Source organism: Ranitomeya variabilis, chromosome 4 (assembly GCF_051348905.1).
Source record: "Ranitomeya variabilis isolate aRanVar5 chromosome 4, aRanVar5.hap1, whole genome shotgun sequence".
Classification (NCBI taxonomy): domain Eukaryota; kingdom Metazoa; phylum Chordata; class Amphibia; order Anura; family Dendrobatidae; genus Ranitomeya; species Ranitomeya variabilis.
The window spans coordinates 107,942,416-107,959,268 of record NC_135235.1 but is presented as its reverse complement, the minus strand read 5'-3'; the positions used below and the strand labels follow the sequence as shown (position 1 = coordinate 107,959,268).

At 43.8% G+C, this 16,853-nt stretch overlaps 1 protein-coding gene across 1 annotated transcript in view; it reads right to left on the bottom strand.

Moving 5' to 3' along the window:
• ALOX5 (arachidonate 5-lipoxygenase) overlaps positions 1-16,853 on the bottom strand; it is a 153,554-nt gene that overhangs the window by 50,713 nt on the left and 85,988 nt on the right. The window contains exons 6-8 of the mRNA XM_077259082.1: positions 10,817-10,989; positions 9,444-9,590; positions 8,333-8,536 (exon numbers count right to left, since the gene is read on the bottom strand). Coding sequence (XP_077115197.1) covers positions 8,333-8,536; positions 9,444-9,590; positions 10,817-10,989 — 524 coding nt within the window. The remainder of the gene's footprint in view (positions 1-8,332; positions 8,537-9,443; positions 9,591-10,816; positions 10,990-16,853) is intronic.

Here is a 16,853-nt window from a genome sequence, read left to right as displayed (position 1 = left end):
GTTCTCAGGAGTATGTGCAGCACCTTGTCGTTCATTGATGGTAGTGTAATGTTGTTGTATTGTTTATGCACTGTATTGTGATGCATTTGGTATGTGTAGAAGTAGGGATAGAAAAGAAGATAGCATAGGGCAATAGGGGGATTAGAATAGAGGGGGCACATTAAAGATAGGGAGTAGGATTAGTAGCTTAGGTTTAGTTAGCACAGGGGTTTTCCTGTTGGGAGGAGTTACAGAGCAGTGCAGCACAGAGCAGTGAGATATAGGAGGGCACTTCCTGGTTGGGGCTCAGTGCAGACAGGATGCAGCAATGAACAGTGAGAAAGGACAGTCTGCCAGCTGTGGGGATAAAGCTGCTATGGCAGGAAGGGGCCACAGGCTGAGGAACATGCGGCGGTCACCAGCTAGAACAGAGACCAACCCGAAGAGGATTCGGGGTCTATGACCGTTGCAGGTGAACTTAAGATGACGAGCCTGGCACCTTTTCCTATTGAAGCCAGACCAAGGAATGGTAGGAAGCTGGTGGGTCTGAAGCATGGACGGAACAGAGATTATTCTGAAGCGGGACAGAGATTGTCCAGGAGTGGGACAGAGATTGTACCAAAACAAGGCAGGGATTGCCAGAAGAAGAAAGAGAAACGGAAAGCTGAGGAAATGCCACTCTGTGTAGTTTATGTTGCATGTATGATGGATACCCTACTGCTTAGTAAAGTCAATCTATTGAAAAAGGACATTGTCTCTCAAGTGGTCTGTGGAGCTCGTGGATCAGGAGCCGGAGTGACAGCAGCTGGGGAATCTGACAGTGAATGTGAGTGTACTGCTGCACATGCAGCAGTAGGGACATGGGTGTGGGAACGCTACCACCCTGGCCACCTTACAGAAGCACATCACCTCTTCTGTATTTATCACCCACTCCTGGTTTTGGCTTACAGATATTGAGGTAAAAACTCACCAAATACTCAACCTGCGCACGTGGCCTAAGGCTACTTTCACACATCAGGTTTTTTGCATCAGCCACAATCCGGTGAATGTTCAAAAAACCGGATCCGTTTTTTTCTCATAGAGTTGTATTAGCGCCGGATTGTGCCTGATGTCCCAACATTTCATCCTTTTTTTGCCAGATCCGGAAAAAATTGCCTGTTCGCCGGTCGGAGAAAACGTCCAGAGGAACGTTTTTTTGTTGCGGCGATAAACCTGATGGCGCCATCCGGCTTTTCGGACAATGGCGCCACATGACGATATCCGGCGCCGGAGTCCGGCCTCCAAACTGTGCATGCCCTGTTCTCTCTCTCTCTTTTTACTATTGATGCTGCCTATGCAGCATCAATAGTAAAAAGATATAATGTAAAAAGTAATTTAAAAAATTAAAAAATCGTGATATTCTCACCCTCCGGCGTCCCCCGCAGCCTTCCTGCTCCTCGCGATGGTCGCGATGCTCCCTGTCCCAGTAATGCATCGCGGCAATGACCCCAGATGACGTGCAGTCTCGCAAAACCACTATGTCATCACAGGTCATTGCCGTGATGCATTACTGGGACCGGGAGCATCGCGACCATCGCGAGGAGCAGGAAGGCTGCCGGGGCCGCCGGAAAGTGAGAATATCATGATTTTTTATTTTTGTTTTATTATTTTTTTACATCATATCTTTATCCCGGATCCGGAAGAAAAGCTGATCCTGAGCAATCAGTTTTTACACTAATTGCGCCAGATCCAGCAATCCATCCCGCCGTCGGATTATGCGTGACGGCGCGGGACGGATGTGTGAAAGTAGCCTAAGGCTCATTTACTTTAGCTGATTCCAGCCCATTGGCGAGCATCGATATATCTGGCCCATTCACACGGGCCAACAAAAACTGTATGGTAAGGAACATTCGTTAATACCATTGTTCTGTCTCCATACACCATCATGACGTTGATTATTCAAAGTAACTAAAGGGAATCTGTCAGCAAGTTTTTGCTATGTAATCTGAGAGTAACTAAATGTAAGGGCTGAAAGCCCCATTCCAGTGATATGTGCTTACTGGGCTGTGTATTCAATAGAATCAGTGTTTTATCAGCAGGAGATTATCACTAGAGGACTAGGAGTCTTATGCCATGTATCCTTCCTGCTTTATTTAACCTCACTCCAACCATTAATTAGTACAGTGTACATACATGCATAATTATACAAACCTTAGTATTCTGAGTATTGCCTTGCATGGGGGAAAAATTCTCCCAAATCTCTCGTTTAACGACACATCTTCAGAAATGTATTAACTATAATATTATTAATAAAGGCAATAAAGATTTAACCAACCATTACAACACTGTGAGTCAGAGAATTTGGGGGTATTACTACTTCTAATATATCTACTGTGAGTAAGCCAATATTAGCAATCGGTTCGAGTAAAAAGAGAAAAATAATAATAGATGTAATTGATGAATTTAAACCATAGTGACTATGTACCCTCAATTAAAATGTGAGTTTTATGGGATAATACAAAAATAAAACATGAATAACAATTAGCCAGTAGATGGTACTGCATAATAACCAGGGCCGGCTCCAGGTTTTTGAGGGCCCCGGGCGAAAGAGTCTCAGTGGGCCCCCACCTTTAACACATACCTCGATTTATGATGCACAGATACGGCAGAGAAATGTATAGTACAATGCCAGATTTCACTTCTTACATGACTGACAGCTATTGTAAATTCTGCAGTGTATATATACAGGACAGGATGAGTGGTACTGTGCAGTGTATATATACAGGAGGAGTGGTACTGTGCAGTGTATATACAGGACTGGAGGAGTGGTACTGTGCAGTGTGTATATATACAGGACAGGAGGAGTGGTACTGTGCAGTGTATATACAGGACAAGAGGAGTGGTACTGTGCAGTGTATATATACAGGAGGAGTGGTACTGTGCAGTGTATATACAGGACAGGAGGAGTGGTACTGTGCAGTGTATATATACAGGAGAGGAGGAGTGGTACTGTGCAGTGTATATACAGGACAGGAGAAGTGGTACTGTGCAGTGATATATACAGAACAGGAGGAGTGGCACTGTGCAGTGTATATACAGGACTGGAGGAGTGGTACTGTGCAGTGTGTATATATACAGGACAGGAGAAGTGGTACTGTGCAGTGATATATACAGAACAGGAGGAGTGGCACTGTGCAGTGTATATACAGGACTGGAGGAGTGGTACTGTGCAGTGTGTATATATACAGGACAGGAGAAGTGGTACTGTGCAGTGATATATATAGAACAGGAGGAGTGGCACTGTGCAGTGTATATACAGGACAGGAGGAGTGGTACTGTGCAGTGTATATATACAGGAGAGGAGGAGTGGTACTGTGCAGTGTATATATACAGGACAGGAGGAGTGGTACTGTGCAGTGTATATATACAGGAGAGGAGGAGTGGTACTGTGCAGTGTATATATACAGGAGAGGAGGAGTGGTACTGTGCAGTGTATATACAGGACAGGAGAAGTGGTACTGTGCAGTGATATATACAGAACAGGAGGAGTGGCACTGTGCAGTGTATATACAGGACAGGAGGAGTGGTACTGTGCAGTGTATATACAGGACTGGAGGAGTGGTACTGTGCAGTGTGTATATATACAGGACAGGAGAAGTGGTACTGTGCAGTGATATATACAGAACAGGAGGAGTGGCACTGTGCAGTGTATATACAGGACAGGAGGAGTGGTACTGTGCAGTGTATATATACAGGAGAGGAGGAGTGGTACTGTGCAGTGTATATATACAGGACAGGAGGAGTGGTACTGTGCAGTGTATATATACAGGAGAGGAGGAGTGGTACTGTGCAGTGTATATACAGGACAGGAGAAGTGGTACTGTGCAGTGTATATATACAGGGGGAGAGGTGCTGTGCAGTGTATATATACAGGAGAGGTGCTGTGCAGTGTATATATACAGGAGGAAAGGTGCTGTACAGTGTATATATACAGGAGAGGTGCTGTGCAGTGCATATATACAGGAGGAGTGGTACTGTACAGTGTATATACAGTACTTCAGCATCTCAGCTGCAACCTGCAGCTGCCCAGCTCACCCAGAACCCCAGAATACAGGGATACCATTGCACTCAGAGTCACTCAGGCGCCGGTAGGAGCTCCTCCGGAATCTGCCTGATAAGTTCAGCACGCAGGAGCCGCTCGCTCTGTATTGCCGTGTGTAGATGAATGTGTCTTATGTCTCATGGGGTTCAGTTATGTGCTACTCTATTATGGGGGTGCTACTCTATTATGGGGGCACTGGGGTACACAGGACGGCTGCAGAGCAGAGCACACAGGCAGGGTGAGGGTACAGGACGGATGCAGAGCAGGGCACACAGGCAGGGTGGGGGTACACAGGACGGCTGTGGAGCGGGGCACACAGGCAGAGTGGGGTACACAGGACGGCTGCAGAGCGGGGCACACAGGCAGGGTGGGGGTACACAGGACGGCTGCGGAGCGGGGCACACAGGCAGAGTGGGGTACACAGGACGGCTGCAGAGCGGGGCACACAGGCAGGGTGGGGGTACACAGGACGGCTGCGGAGCGGGGCACACAGGCAGAGTGGGGTACACAGGACGGCTGCGGAGCCTGGCAGGCACACAGGCAGGGTGGGGGTACACAGGACGGCTGCAGAGCCTGGCAGGCACACAGGCAGGGTGTGGGCACACAGGACGGCTGCGGAGCCTGGCAGGCACAAAGGCAGGGTGGGGGTACACAGGACGGCTGCAGAGCCTGGCAGGCACACAGGCAGGGTGGGGGTACACAGGACGGCTGCGGAGGGCTGCGGAGCGGGGCACACACGCACTCACTGTAGCCAGCCAGGGGCGGAGAGCAGAGCAGGAGAACGTGCTCTCTCCGCCCACAAACAGTCACGGCTGGCTACGTTCTCTTAACCCCTATGTGCCTGCCTGCCTGGCTGAGTGATGAGTGAGAAGATGCTTGTGCCATGCATCTATGACAGCGTGAGTGGGCCCCCCTGTGTCGCCAGGGCCCCGGCACTTGCCCGGGTGCGCCGGGTGCTGACGCCGGCCCTGATAATAACAAATGGGGAATGGATGCAAACATGGTAAATAGTCACCCTAAGTGGAAATACAATTGTCTAATATAGGGGAATACCATCTCAATAAGTACAGAGGTATAGTAATAAAAAACCCACCAAGGATGCAGAGTATATCAAAAGTAATTTTACCCAGTGCGCATCAGAAGATGGCACAGTGCCGGAAAACAACCATTGGGAAATGTCAGCTATATATTTTGTCACTTAATGAAGCACTCCTCCTCCCATCAACATTTTTATCCTCTTATTATATTAAAGTCATCATATTATATAGCACTGTATACTAGTGCAGCGCCCCAGAGTCTGGTCGTTGCAGTAACGTCGCTCTTCCACCAGGGGGAGTGATGGTACGTCTGATTGCACTAAAAGAGTTCACCTTGCCAGGTATCACAGTCACACATTACACTTCACACTCCGGCCACCAGGGTGAGCAAAAGGTCCCATCCACTAGGCCACTCCTGACACATGGGTAAAACTGGGGGTTGGATAGGAAGTCGGGAAGAAAGCAGTTGGGAAGAGTTCCAGAGAGGACCTGTCAGGGGTGGGATCCTGACAGTGGCCTAACATAGACAGATCGTTATGGAGCCGTGCCAGTACGATATAGCAGCAGTCTCCTAAGAAAGGACACGAAGCGAAGTATATTGTGGGGAAGTGAGAAACGGGATCACAGCACAAAGGCGATAGAACCAGAAGGAATCGTGCCCCGAGATCGGCAACATCCTTCTGAGGCGCGTAGCCGTCAGCCGGAACGCTGAGGAAGTAATAGACTCTACGTATTACTTTGAACTACAGCAGGGCAGTTAACTTAAGGTTGGCTGTCTCACCTTTTACACCTAATGAAGACAACGGAGGCAACCGTGGGAGAGGGGCGTCACTAGGGTCCCTATAAAATAACTCCAGGCCTACCCCGTCATACGGGTGCGTCCTATCCATATCATCTGGGGGACGGAGAGAAAGAACAGAAACATACACGACAGTTGTGAGGACTATCCCGTGGTGCTCAGCAGGGAAGTACTACAACACCCAGGCGCTAGTAGGTAGGCAACTGATTTCCACCTGCAAAGGGAACTCTGGATGTGCCTTCGGACCGGCCGGTCTCAGCCAGCCCTGTTAGCAGTACTCTGGATTGCGGATGCCGAAGCCTTCAGTAAAGCGGTAAAGAGACTGCAACCCTGTGTCCTCATCATTTACTGCAACCTACACCATCACCTACTCCTTTTATTGGGCGCCCCTTAGCAGGGCCACGGACCGGGTCAGGCCACCGTGACATTCCTAGAACTGAGAGAGAGACCCGGATCCGAGTACCCCGCTGTCCTGCGTTTGGGGGCCGCTCCAATTACTATTGTTCATTTTGCCATTCCTGATTACAAACAGACTAGCTGAATCCTTCTTAGCTCTATGTAGATTCAGGAAGTTTCTTTTCTCGCTCGCTCAAAACTCATTTGTTCAGAGCGGCCTATCACGTTCCCTAATCAAACTCATTTTATGTTTGTGTGTGTGTGTAGCTCATTCACTATCTCCATCTACCCCCCACTCCCTGAAGATGGCTGGACTATCATTGTAAATACACACCTGTGCTTTGTATCTCACCACCTCATTGTAGATTGTAAGCTCTCACGAGCAGGGTCGTCTTATTTTGTCTTATTTTGCTTTATTACTGTATTGTTAACATTGTCACCCATGACTGTTGTGTTTGAAACTGTTAAACGTAAAGCGCTGCGGAATATGTTGGCGCTATATAAATAAAGATTATTATTATTATTATTATTATTATTTTCTTTGCATGAGACATCCTCCTCTTCAACTCCTGCAGTACTTTAGGATTGTAGTCCTGATGATGACTCATACAGGGAAAAGAGACTTCCTGTTTCTACATGGAGCTTAGAAGAATTCAGCTACTCTGTTCTTGATGTCATAGACATAATGGAAAAGAGAAGAATTAACTGGGTAGAGAGGCAAAATGAGCAATTGTAAGTACACAGTGCTATATAATATGATGACTGCAATGTATCAAGAGGATGCAAACTTTGATAGGAGTATTTCTTTAACCAGTATATGGACTTCCATATGCAACATCCAACACAGAGACCTTTGTTCTCATAAAATGTGCAAACTTCAGAATGAGAATCCGGTGGGTATGCAAATCCCATGGGGAAGCAGAAAATCGAACTTTGCATCTTTCGTGCTGCAGTGAGATATGGCAGTAACACAGTATACTGTTATACTGAAGTTATCTGACTCATTTTGTGCATTTATCTCATAGATGTGAAATTCATTTTGCAGCTTGTAAAATACCCAAACATTAAAAAAAAACAACAACAACCTGGAATCGAGCAAACTGGTGACTAGTACATGTGAAAATGCATTCAAGAAAAAGAAGGAAGAGCACATAATATCTGTTATGCAATGGTATCCTCCCTTGGTTTATTGGAGAAGTCTTTTAGCCTTCAATGGGAAGTGCGCACATTATCTTGTTTGGAGACTAGATTTTGGCAAATAGGTTTACACTTCCTAATCTATTGAGTAAGAGCTCTTTAACTTTTTAGGTATTTCGACAGTGTATAATGATCAGCAAGAGAAAAGTGGGTGAAATGTAGCGATAATTAAAGGGAACAGCTCACATGGAAGATGGACCTTGTTAGAGAGCAGGACAGACTGAGCAGATTCATAAATATATGTTGTAGGAAAATAATTAGTATAATCGGGATGTACTCATTTATTATTCATTTGGGACTTATGAGTTTAGTGGGCGTTCCTATTCAGTGATTGACACATGTCTCTGAATGCACACTTAGACAAGGAAATCACCAATCGTTGAGTACAACCATCCACTGTACTTTGTAACGTACCCCTTTCCCAATATTTGTTGAACATGTATATGTTGGATGGGGGTTTAGGGAGCGAGTTGAGTTCTCTCCATACATTGTGGGTGCTGCCTGTGTTATACAGCCAGCACCTCCTAGTTAGATCTACTACTACTTACTTACAGCCATATTCTGACTCTCAGCACCAGGCCCCTCTGACTTATAAGCCCCATAGTGACCACAAGATCCAAGATCTGCCTCTTAGGGCCCCTGTGGTAGTGGGAGCCCTTAGCAGATGCCTAGCCTGCCTGGCCCAAACACCCAACCTGGCCACATTCTAAGCCACTTATCTAGCTGGGGGTCTTTGGACAACAGATTAAAGGGGTATGTATTCTTTAAAACACACTCTTGTATTTGCAACATCAAAATAACATATAGGATAATATGTCTAAAATATAACATAAAAGATATTACCTTGAAAATAGGGTGAACTGCAGGTAGTTGCCGGTACATTGCAATCGCAAACACTTCTGTAAGAAGATGGGTCCTCAGGAGGTGGGTAACTGTCTGGTGAATGTGGAAATCAGACGATCTGGCCCATATCTTAGCTAGTAGCCAATCATACTTAGCATCAGATGGCAGAAATATTGGATTTTCTGGTCCTGGAGTTTGGCTCAACTGTACAGTATAAAGCAACGGAATTGTGTTATGTCCACATTAATTAATAATTACATTCCTTAGTTTCTCTTTGTGCTTCAACATTCGGCAGAGATGTTTAGAGAATAAAATTGTCCTTACATCCCATAAACTCTATGGTCAACCTGATGAGAGGGAAGTTCCCTATGTAAGCCCATCCGCACCCCCACAATGCGATTACGAGTTGTCAGTGGGTCACAATGACAAATGGGGGCCTTACAACATCTTACAGGTCAGCCGTGGCAAGTAAGTTTAATGCTCAGCCTAAGACGAGGGAGGTCCTGTTTCTAGAAATGAAGCAAATCCTATTTTAAATTAGCAACATCTCCTTTAACTTAGGTCTGTCTTAGAATATGGCAAAAAATACAAAATAACCAGAGAAAGCCCAAGGGAGCACTGTGAAACCATGCAATCTCCAGTTTGACATTATCATTGTGTAACATATTGACCCAATATTGAATGCTCTTGAGCCAATCATTCATCAAATACTAAGGACTTAGGGACAGATTTACTGTTGTGAGTATGCCTCAATTATTGGCTTTACGAGGATGGATGCGGCTTAAAATGTGACAACATGTGCCCGAATTTAGCCACCAAAATGGAGCAACGTAACCATGAAATATTATAAAGTAAGACACAAGTGACCTGTCCAAATATAGAACAGGATTAGCAAATCTGCTCATAATGTTTTTAGAATTCGACACTGTCCAGTAAACTGACCGTGACCTCCTGCTTTGCTAGAGACCAATGACCACTCAATATCAATGGAAGTGAAGTTCCATAAAAAATGGCAAGGCAATAACATAGAACTGCATGAAACTCATGACCAGACCTAAACGCGGCTCCATGACTGTTTATTTCAAACTGTTAAACTTCGCACTGACAGTACCTGTATCGCAATCGGTACAATTTTGTTCTCAAGATTTTTGTACAATAAGCAGATGGGTGCAGCAATGAATTGCATGGTGCATGGATCAGTTTTGTTTGCAGAGATGCCATCGAGAAGATGAAAATCGACAATGAAGATGTTATCTTGCTGTAAATATGAGATAAATCACAGATTCTGTTACATACAACAACTGGCTGCTATTTTCTAGACCATCATAGTTTTCTCTTAACGTGAAATTTATCTATATTTATATATTTATATATTAAGGGACATAGTTTTACATTGGTCCCTTAAATCCAAGTTTCTCATGCGCTATGAACAATATAGGTCCTTATCATTGTAGGAAATAAAAACTGTTCTTTCATATAATTGAGATGTACAACACGGATGGGTAAAATAATGCCCCCCTGCTATGACAACATGGCTATTGCTGAAATTGTGTCTCATAGTTTTCAGGCTCTCCAGGCCCCATTTTGGCAAATTCCCCCTTATCGCTGAATACCATGCAGCATTAAAGGTACTCAGTATGTACATTTTATTAAAGGGATTGGCCACTGCTGGATAACCTACTTGTTCTCTTCAGAGCCCTGGATAAAATGAATCACTTGATACTCTCCTTCCTGTGCTGTCGCTTTCCCCTGGTCACGTGACATTGTATCATTGATTTAAACTAATCAGTTGCCGTTCTTCAGTATTCCATCATAGTGGACATCTGCTTTCACAGATTAATAAAGGCTGCAGACGATCAGTAGCCACTGATTGGTAGCAGCTATCATGTGACATAACAATGTCACATGTACTGCCAGGAGAGAGCGCTGATATTGTGGGAATGGTGCCACTCTGAGAGGTGTGTATCAAGTATTTCTATTTTATCTGGGGGCACTGAAAATATTAAAGGAAACCTGTAATTTTGTATATGCTGTCTGTTCTGTGGACAGCACGGTGTAGAGAGGGAGAAGCTGAGCAGAATTATGTATAAGATTGTTGGAAAATGTTAAGTATAACTTGTATTTTACTCATTGAATATCCAGGTGATTGTATGTGTAGGAGTCCAGTGGGCGTTTACTAGTGATTGACAGCTATCTCTGCATGCGCAGTCATACAGGGACGTCTGTCAATCAGTGAATAGGACCGCCCACTGGACTCATATGCATATAAACACCAGGGATATCAATTAATAAAATGCAAGTTTTACTGAAACTTTTCCTACAAAAATATGTCAATCTGATCAGCTCCTACTGCTCTATAGCATCTTGTCTGCAGATCAGATACCATTTTCAACATGATGGGTTCCCTTTAAGAAGTGGATAATCCCTTTCATTATGACATTTGCCTAGAGTTTTACTTTAAGACAACTATTCATTTACATTTACCTCCATTTCTTTCTCCAGTGGAATGTTCCGTTCAAGGCTGCATTCCACCATTTCATGGGTTACTGGGAAATTCTCTGGTAATTTCTTGCATTTTTTTATGAGAACTGGATTGCAGCCATTGAGAAACTGATATCCAAACATGAAGTCTTCCTGCCAATGCTGCATTACATACTCTACAAGATAAAAGATGACAGATTAAATGCTTGAGTCAAATGATTCTTTGAGCCTTGTACGTTCTGTTGCTTAAACTCCACCAATATATTCTGCAATGCTGTACAGAGATTGTCATCACACACAGAGGTTTCTGTCCCCACCTGGGCTAATAAAGTCAATGTTTTGGGAGGAAAACCACAGAAACATGAAAAGATGGTGCATTGCCCTGTTTGTGTGATTCTTGGCTTGATTTAAACCCAGGGCCACTGTTAAGCAAAGCATCAGCACTAACCACTGAGCCACCAAATTGCCAAACTACACTGCATGCAGAATTATTAGGCAAGTCAGTATTTTTACCATTTTATCGTTATTTCTTTGTATAATTTCCAACTCCAAGATGTATAACCTTGAATCCTTATTGGATGAAGCAGATCAGGTGATGTGTATTTGTGTAATGAGGGAGGTCGCGGCCTAAGGATGTAACACCTTTCATCACGGTGTGTAGAATTATTAGGCAGCTTGTGTTCTTCAGGCAAAATGGGCAAAAAAGAGATATAACACTCTGAAAGGTCAACATTTATCAAAAGTCCTACAGAGGGATGCAGCACTCTTGAAACTACTAAGATATTGGGGCGTGATCACAGAACCTGCAAAAAGTTTTGTTGCAAATTGTCATCAGGGTCGCAAAAAAAAGTGTTGAGATAAAAAAGACTCATGTTAATTTCCAAAGGTTTGAGAAAAATCAAATGTGAAGCGACCAGGAACCCATTATCCTCCAGTGCTGTCATTCCTGAACTGCAACCTCCCTGGAGTGTGCAGAAGTAAAAGGTGTCCAGTTCTCAGAAACATGGTGAAAGTAATAGAGGCTGAAATCCGACCATCAATGAACAAAGAAGCGGAAAAGTCAAGACTGGGCCAAAAAATATCTAAAGAGATGAGGTTTTACGGACTGATGAGATGAGAGTGACTCTTGATGGACCAGATGGATGGCCACATGGCTGGATCAGTATAGGCACAGATGTCTACTTCTACTCAGATGCTAGCTAGGTTGAGCTAGGGTACTGTTAAGGGCTGGTATTAATATAGATAAGCTAGTTAGACCCTTTTGGGTTGAAGATTGACTCAAAAGCAACTCCCAAATTTACTGCCAGTTTTTAGAAGACACTTTCTTCAAACGATGGCACTGGAAAAAGTCTCCATGTTGCAAGAATAGCATGATTTTTATGCAGTACGATGCTCTATTGCAGCATGCAAGTCTCCACTGCTTGACTGCCAGTAAAGGCCTTAAAGAAGCACTCCTCCTCCCATCAAAGTTTTTATCTTCTTAAATATTGCAATAATCATATCATATAGCACTGCGTACTTACAATTGCCTATTTTACCTTTCTACCCAGCCAATTCTTCTCTTTTCTTTGCTCTATGTGGAAACATACTGTATTTTTCAGACTATAAGACGCACAGGACTATAAGATGCACTCCAAATTTTTGGGTGGAAAATAGGAAAAAAAGATTTTTATAAAATGGGGGTCCTTGTTATAGTCCGACTTTAAGGTATCTTGCCTGAGGGCCTGCGGTGGTGGAGCGGTGTCACAGGAGGCATGGTCCCTTCATCAGGAAGGGGGCAATGCTGGGAGGAGGGGGTATCCCAGCGGTGCAATGCTGTGTGTCGGTGAGGAGACAGAGCAGAGTGTGTTGTGTGGAGCAAGGTCCCTTTCTCAGGAAGCTGGCGATGGCAGAAGTGTGGCAATGCTGCGGCCCAGTGTCGGCGGTGAGCAGAGTGGAGTACATCATTTTTTCCCAGTGGCCATCTTACTGAAACCATGGGCCACCGGAAGCGGAGCATGAACAGACTGGGATCTTGACCCAGCCAAGATCTATATCTGCGCAATGGCGGCCTTCAGTGGCCATTTCCCTGAAGCCTACAGCCTCAGGAAAATGTCCTCTGGAGGCGGCGTGTGTGCAGATTGAGGTCTTGGCTGGGACGAGATCCCAATCTGTGAACGCGCTGCCTTTGGCGGCCCACGGCTTCAGAAAAATGGCCACCAGGAAACTAATGATGCACTCCACTCACCGCTGACACCGGGCCTGCAGCATTGCCACACTTATGTCACCGCCGGCTTCCTGAGGAATGAACCTTGCTCCACCAGCACCACAACCCTCGGTAGGCCTGCATTTGCACTTTAAGATGCACCCCCCTTTTTCCTTCTACATTTTTTGGGAAAAAGGTGTGTGTTATAATCCGAAAAATACAGTAAATTATTCTCCTCTTCAACTTCTGACCCAGCTGCTCCCTCCTCCCCCCGCAAGGGACTTTTGCACTGATTTATGACTCATACAGGTAAAATAGACTTCCTGTTGCTATAAGGAGTTTAGAGGGATTAAGTTAGTCTGTTTTTTAATCACATGATGTCATAAACCTAATGGAAAAGAGAAGAATTAGCTGGGTAGAAAAGCAAAATGAGCAAATGTAAGTACACAGTGCAATAATATAATTTGCTGATTGCAATATAGTGAAAGGATAAAAGATTTGATGGGAGTGCTTCTTTAACACCTTACTGACATCGGGCATACTAATACGCCGATGGCAGTATCCCGCATCAAAGCCGGGACATGTCAGCTGTTTTGATGTGCCTGCAATAGGCACGGGCGGAATTTAACAAGCGCTTCTGGCCATCCGGCCGGAAATGCGCACACCGGTGACCCCATCACATGATCGGGGGTCATTCCGTGTGTCGGCATAACAACCAGAGGTCTCCTTCAGACCTCTATGGTTGTTGATGCTAGATTGCTGTGAGAGCCACCCTGTGGTTGGCGCTCATAGCAATGCTGTAATCAGCTACATAGGGGCAATCTGTGCATCGCCCCTATGTAGCAAAGCTGATCAGGCTATGCCAGCTTCTAGCCTCCCATGGAGGCTATTGAAGCATGGCAAAAGTTAAAACAAAGTTTTTAAAAATATGAAAAAAATAAAAAAAATTAAAAGTTCAAATCACCACCCTTTCTTCCCATTCAAAATAAAACAAGAAAAAAAATCAAACCTACACATATTTGGTATCGACACATTCAGAATCACCTGATCTATCAATAAAACAAAAAAGAATTAGCCTGATCACTAAACGGCGTAGCAAGAAAAAAAATTCAAAAAGACAGAATTATAATGAGATCAAAAGAACATATCTTCACTGAAATGGTATCATTAAAAACATCAGCTCGGCACGCAAAAAATAAGCCCTCACCCAACCCGAGATCACAAAAAATGGAGACGCTACGTGTATCGGAAAATTTCACAAATTCTTTTTTTAGAAAAGCTTGGATTTTTTTTTTACAACTTAGATAAAAAATAACCTAGACATGTTTGCTGTCTATGAACTTGTAATGACTTGGAGAATCATAATGGCAGGTCAGTTTTAGCATTTAGTGAACCTAGGAAAAAAAAGTCAAACAAAAAACAAGTTTTGCACTTTTTTTTGAAATTTCACCGCACTTGGAATTTTTTTCCCGTTTTCTACTATGTGACATGGTAAAACCAATGGTGTCGTTCAAAAGTACAACTCGTCCTGCAAAAAATAAGCCTTCACATGGCCATATTGACGAAAAAATAAAAAAGTTATGGCTCTGGGAAGGAGGGGAGCGAAAAACGAAAACGCAAAACCGAAAAAAGCTCCAGTCATTAAGGGGTTAAAGAGCAAAGAATAATGACTTGGGCCTACATCACCTGAACTAAACCCTATTGAGAACTTATGGGCCTTTTTAAAATGTTAGATTTACAGTAAAGGAAAAACAGTACACCTCTCTGAAGAGTGTCTGGGAGGCTGTAGTTGGTGCTGCCCAAAAAGTTGATTGTCAAGAGATTAAGAAACCGACAGACTCCATTGTTATGATTGTTATTGAAAAGAAGCGCAGCTGTGTTAGTCATTGAGGTTTTTTTAATTATTTTTGTACATTTTGAGTTGGTTGGCTATTATTCTCATTTTAACAGATTAAAATAAACAATTGAGATGGGAAAATGTACATTTTTCGTTTAGTTGCATAATAATTCTGCACACTAATTGTTGCCTATAATTAAACACACCTTCTCCTAAGAAAGGCAAAACCTCACTTTTACTTTCTTAAATATTCAGATTTTAGCTTTTGGATTTACCGACAGCACTGTAGTTAAATACAACATAGCTCAAAAAAATGTACACTTGCACGTCACAGTATAACCCCAAGTCAATTGCACTTTGGGATATGAATTTATACAGTTAAGAAGCAGAAACGATTCTGAATCTATTTCACCTTGGTGCAAATGAAAGTGATAACTGATGCAGTGGAAAGGCAAGTCAGACAAACCGCACAAGGAAGGTTTTGTAGGTGGTGGCCATTTTGGTAGTGTCCTTGTCAGCAAGAGGAGGCACCTGCTGTTTATTCAGGTTACACAGTTGGTCCAGCTTCTCCATTATGGCACATTCATACATGCTGTAGCAAGAAGGTTTGATGTGTCTTGCTGTACAGTCTCAAGAGCATGGAGCAAACACCAGAACACAGAACGCAAAGGGATAGCCTCACAGAGCTGTAAAATGGCATCAAACCAACAGCAGGACTGGTCTCTGCTTATCCGTGCAAGGAGAACCAAGAGGAGCACTACTAGAATCCTGAAATTATTAGAAACATACTCTATGAGGGTGGCATGAGAGCCTGACATCCTCTAGTGGAACTTGTGCTTACAGCTTAGCACCGTGCAGCTCCATTGGCGTAATTCAGAGAACACTAGAATTGGTGACCCTTTCTTAAACATCAGATTCACCACATTGATGAATTATGACAGATGTGAGAGAGTAGGGAAATACCATGGTGAACGTTATGCTCCCTGCAACATAATCCAGCATGCCTAGTTTGACAGTGAATCAGTGATGGTCTGGAGATGGTCTGGAGAGGAATATCCTAGGAGAGTCACACAAACCAACACATGATAGCCAATGATTGCTGTTAGGTACCAGGATGAAAGGATGAAATCCCCAGAGCCACTGTCAGACCTAACACTGTGCAGTAGACCCTGGTTCCTAGCCTCTTATGACCAGATTGTGTAGGCCGTTTCGGAAAAACAAAGGCATTGACGTCTTTGCCTATCCATGATGGTCCCAAGATCTGAATACAACTGAGGACTTCTAGAACATTATTATTACATCTAAGCAGCTCAGTAGCGCCTGTGATTGTCCTGGAGCTCACTGGCAAAGTCAACCAGATCTGTGAAGCGTTTCCCCAGAACACTGTTTGCCATCTCATCGACAGCATGCCCAGTCATATTATGAGCTGCCATGATGAACTGTGATTTTAATTTTTGACTTTTAATCTTGTGGTGATTTGGAATCTACTCTTCAGTTGGTTTATGATTTTACTTTCCATTGTCAAATTCTCACTTAATTACACAATTTATGTGAGTAAAGATTTTCAGCTTGAATCTTTTCTTCACCAAGATTCACTGCGTGATTCAAGTGTTCGGTTAGTTTTTCGGAGCAGTATGCTTGCATGTCTGGCATTGGTATACCTATGTAATTGTGATGACATTTGTTTAGGAAATATTTCAATTCCAAATCATCATCGTCTTTTAATCTGTAACATTGTTTAACATGTTTTGTACAAAGAATTGTTATTCTATCTTAAATCAAGGACCATGTTAATCTGGTTACCTGGCCCTAGAAAATTAAACTTTTGGGCTATGTGCACATGTTGCGGATTCGTGTGCTGATTTTTCTGCACCGTTTTTGCAAAATCCACAGGTAAAACGCAGTGCGTTTTACCTGCTGATTTACAGTGGCTTTACCGCTGATTTCCTGCATTTTTTGTGCAGATTCCACCTGCGGTTTTACACCTGCGGATTCCTATTGAGGAGCAGGTGTAAACC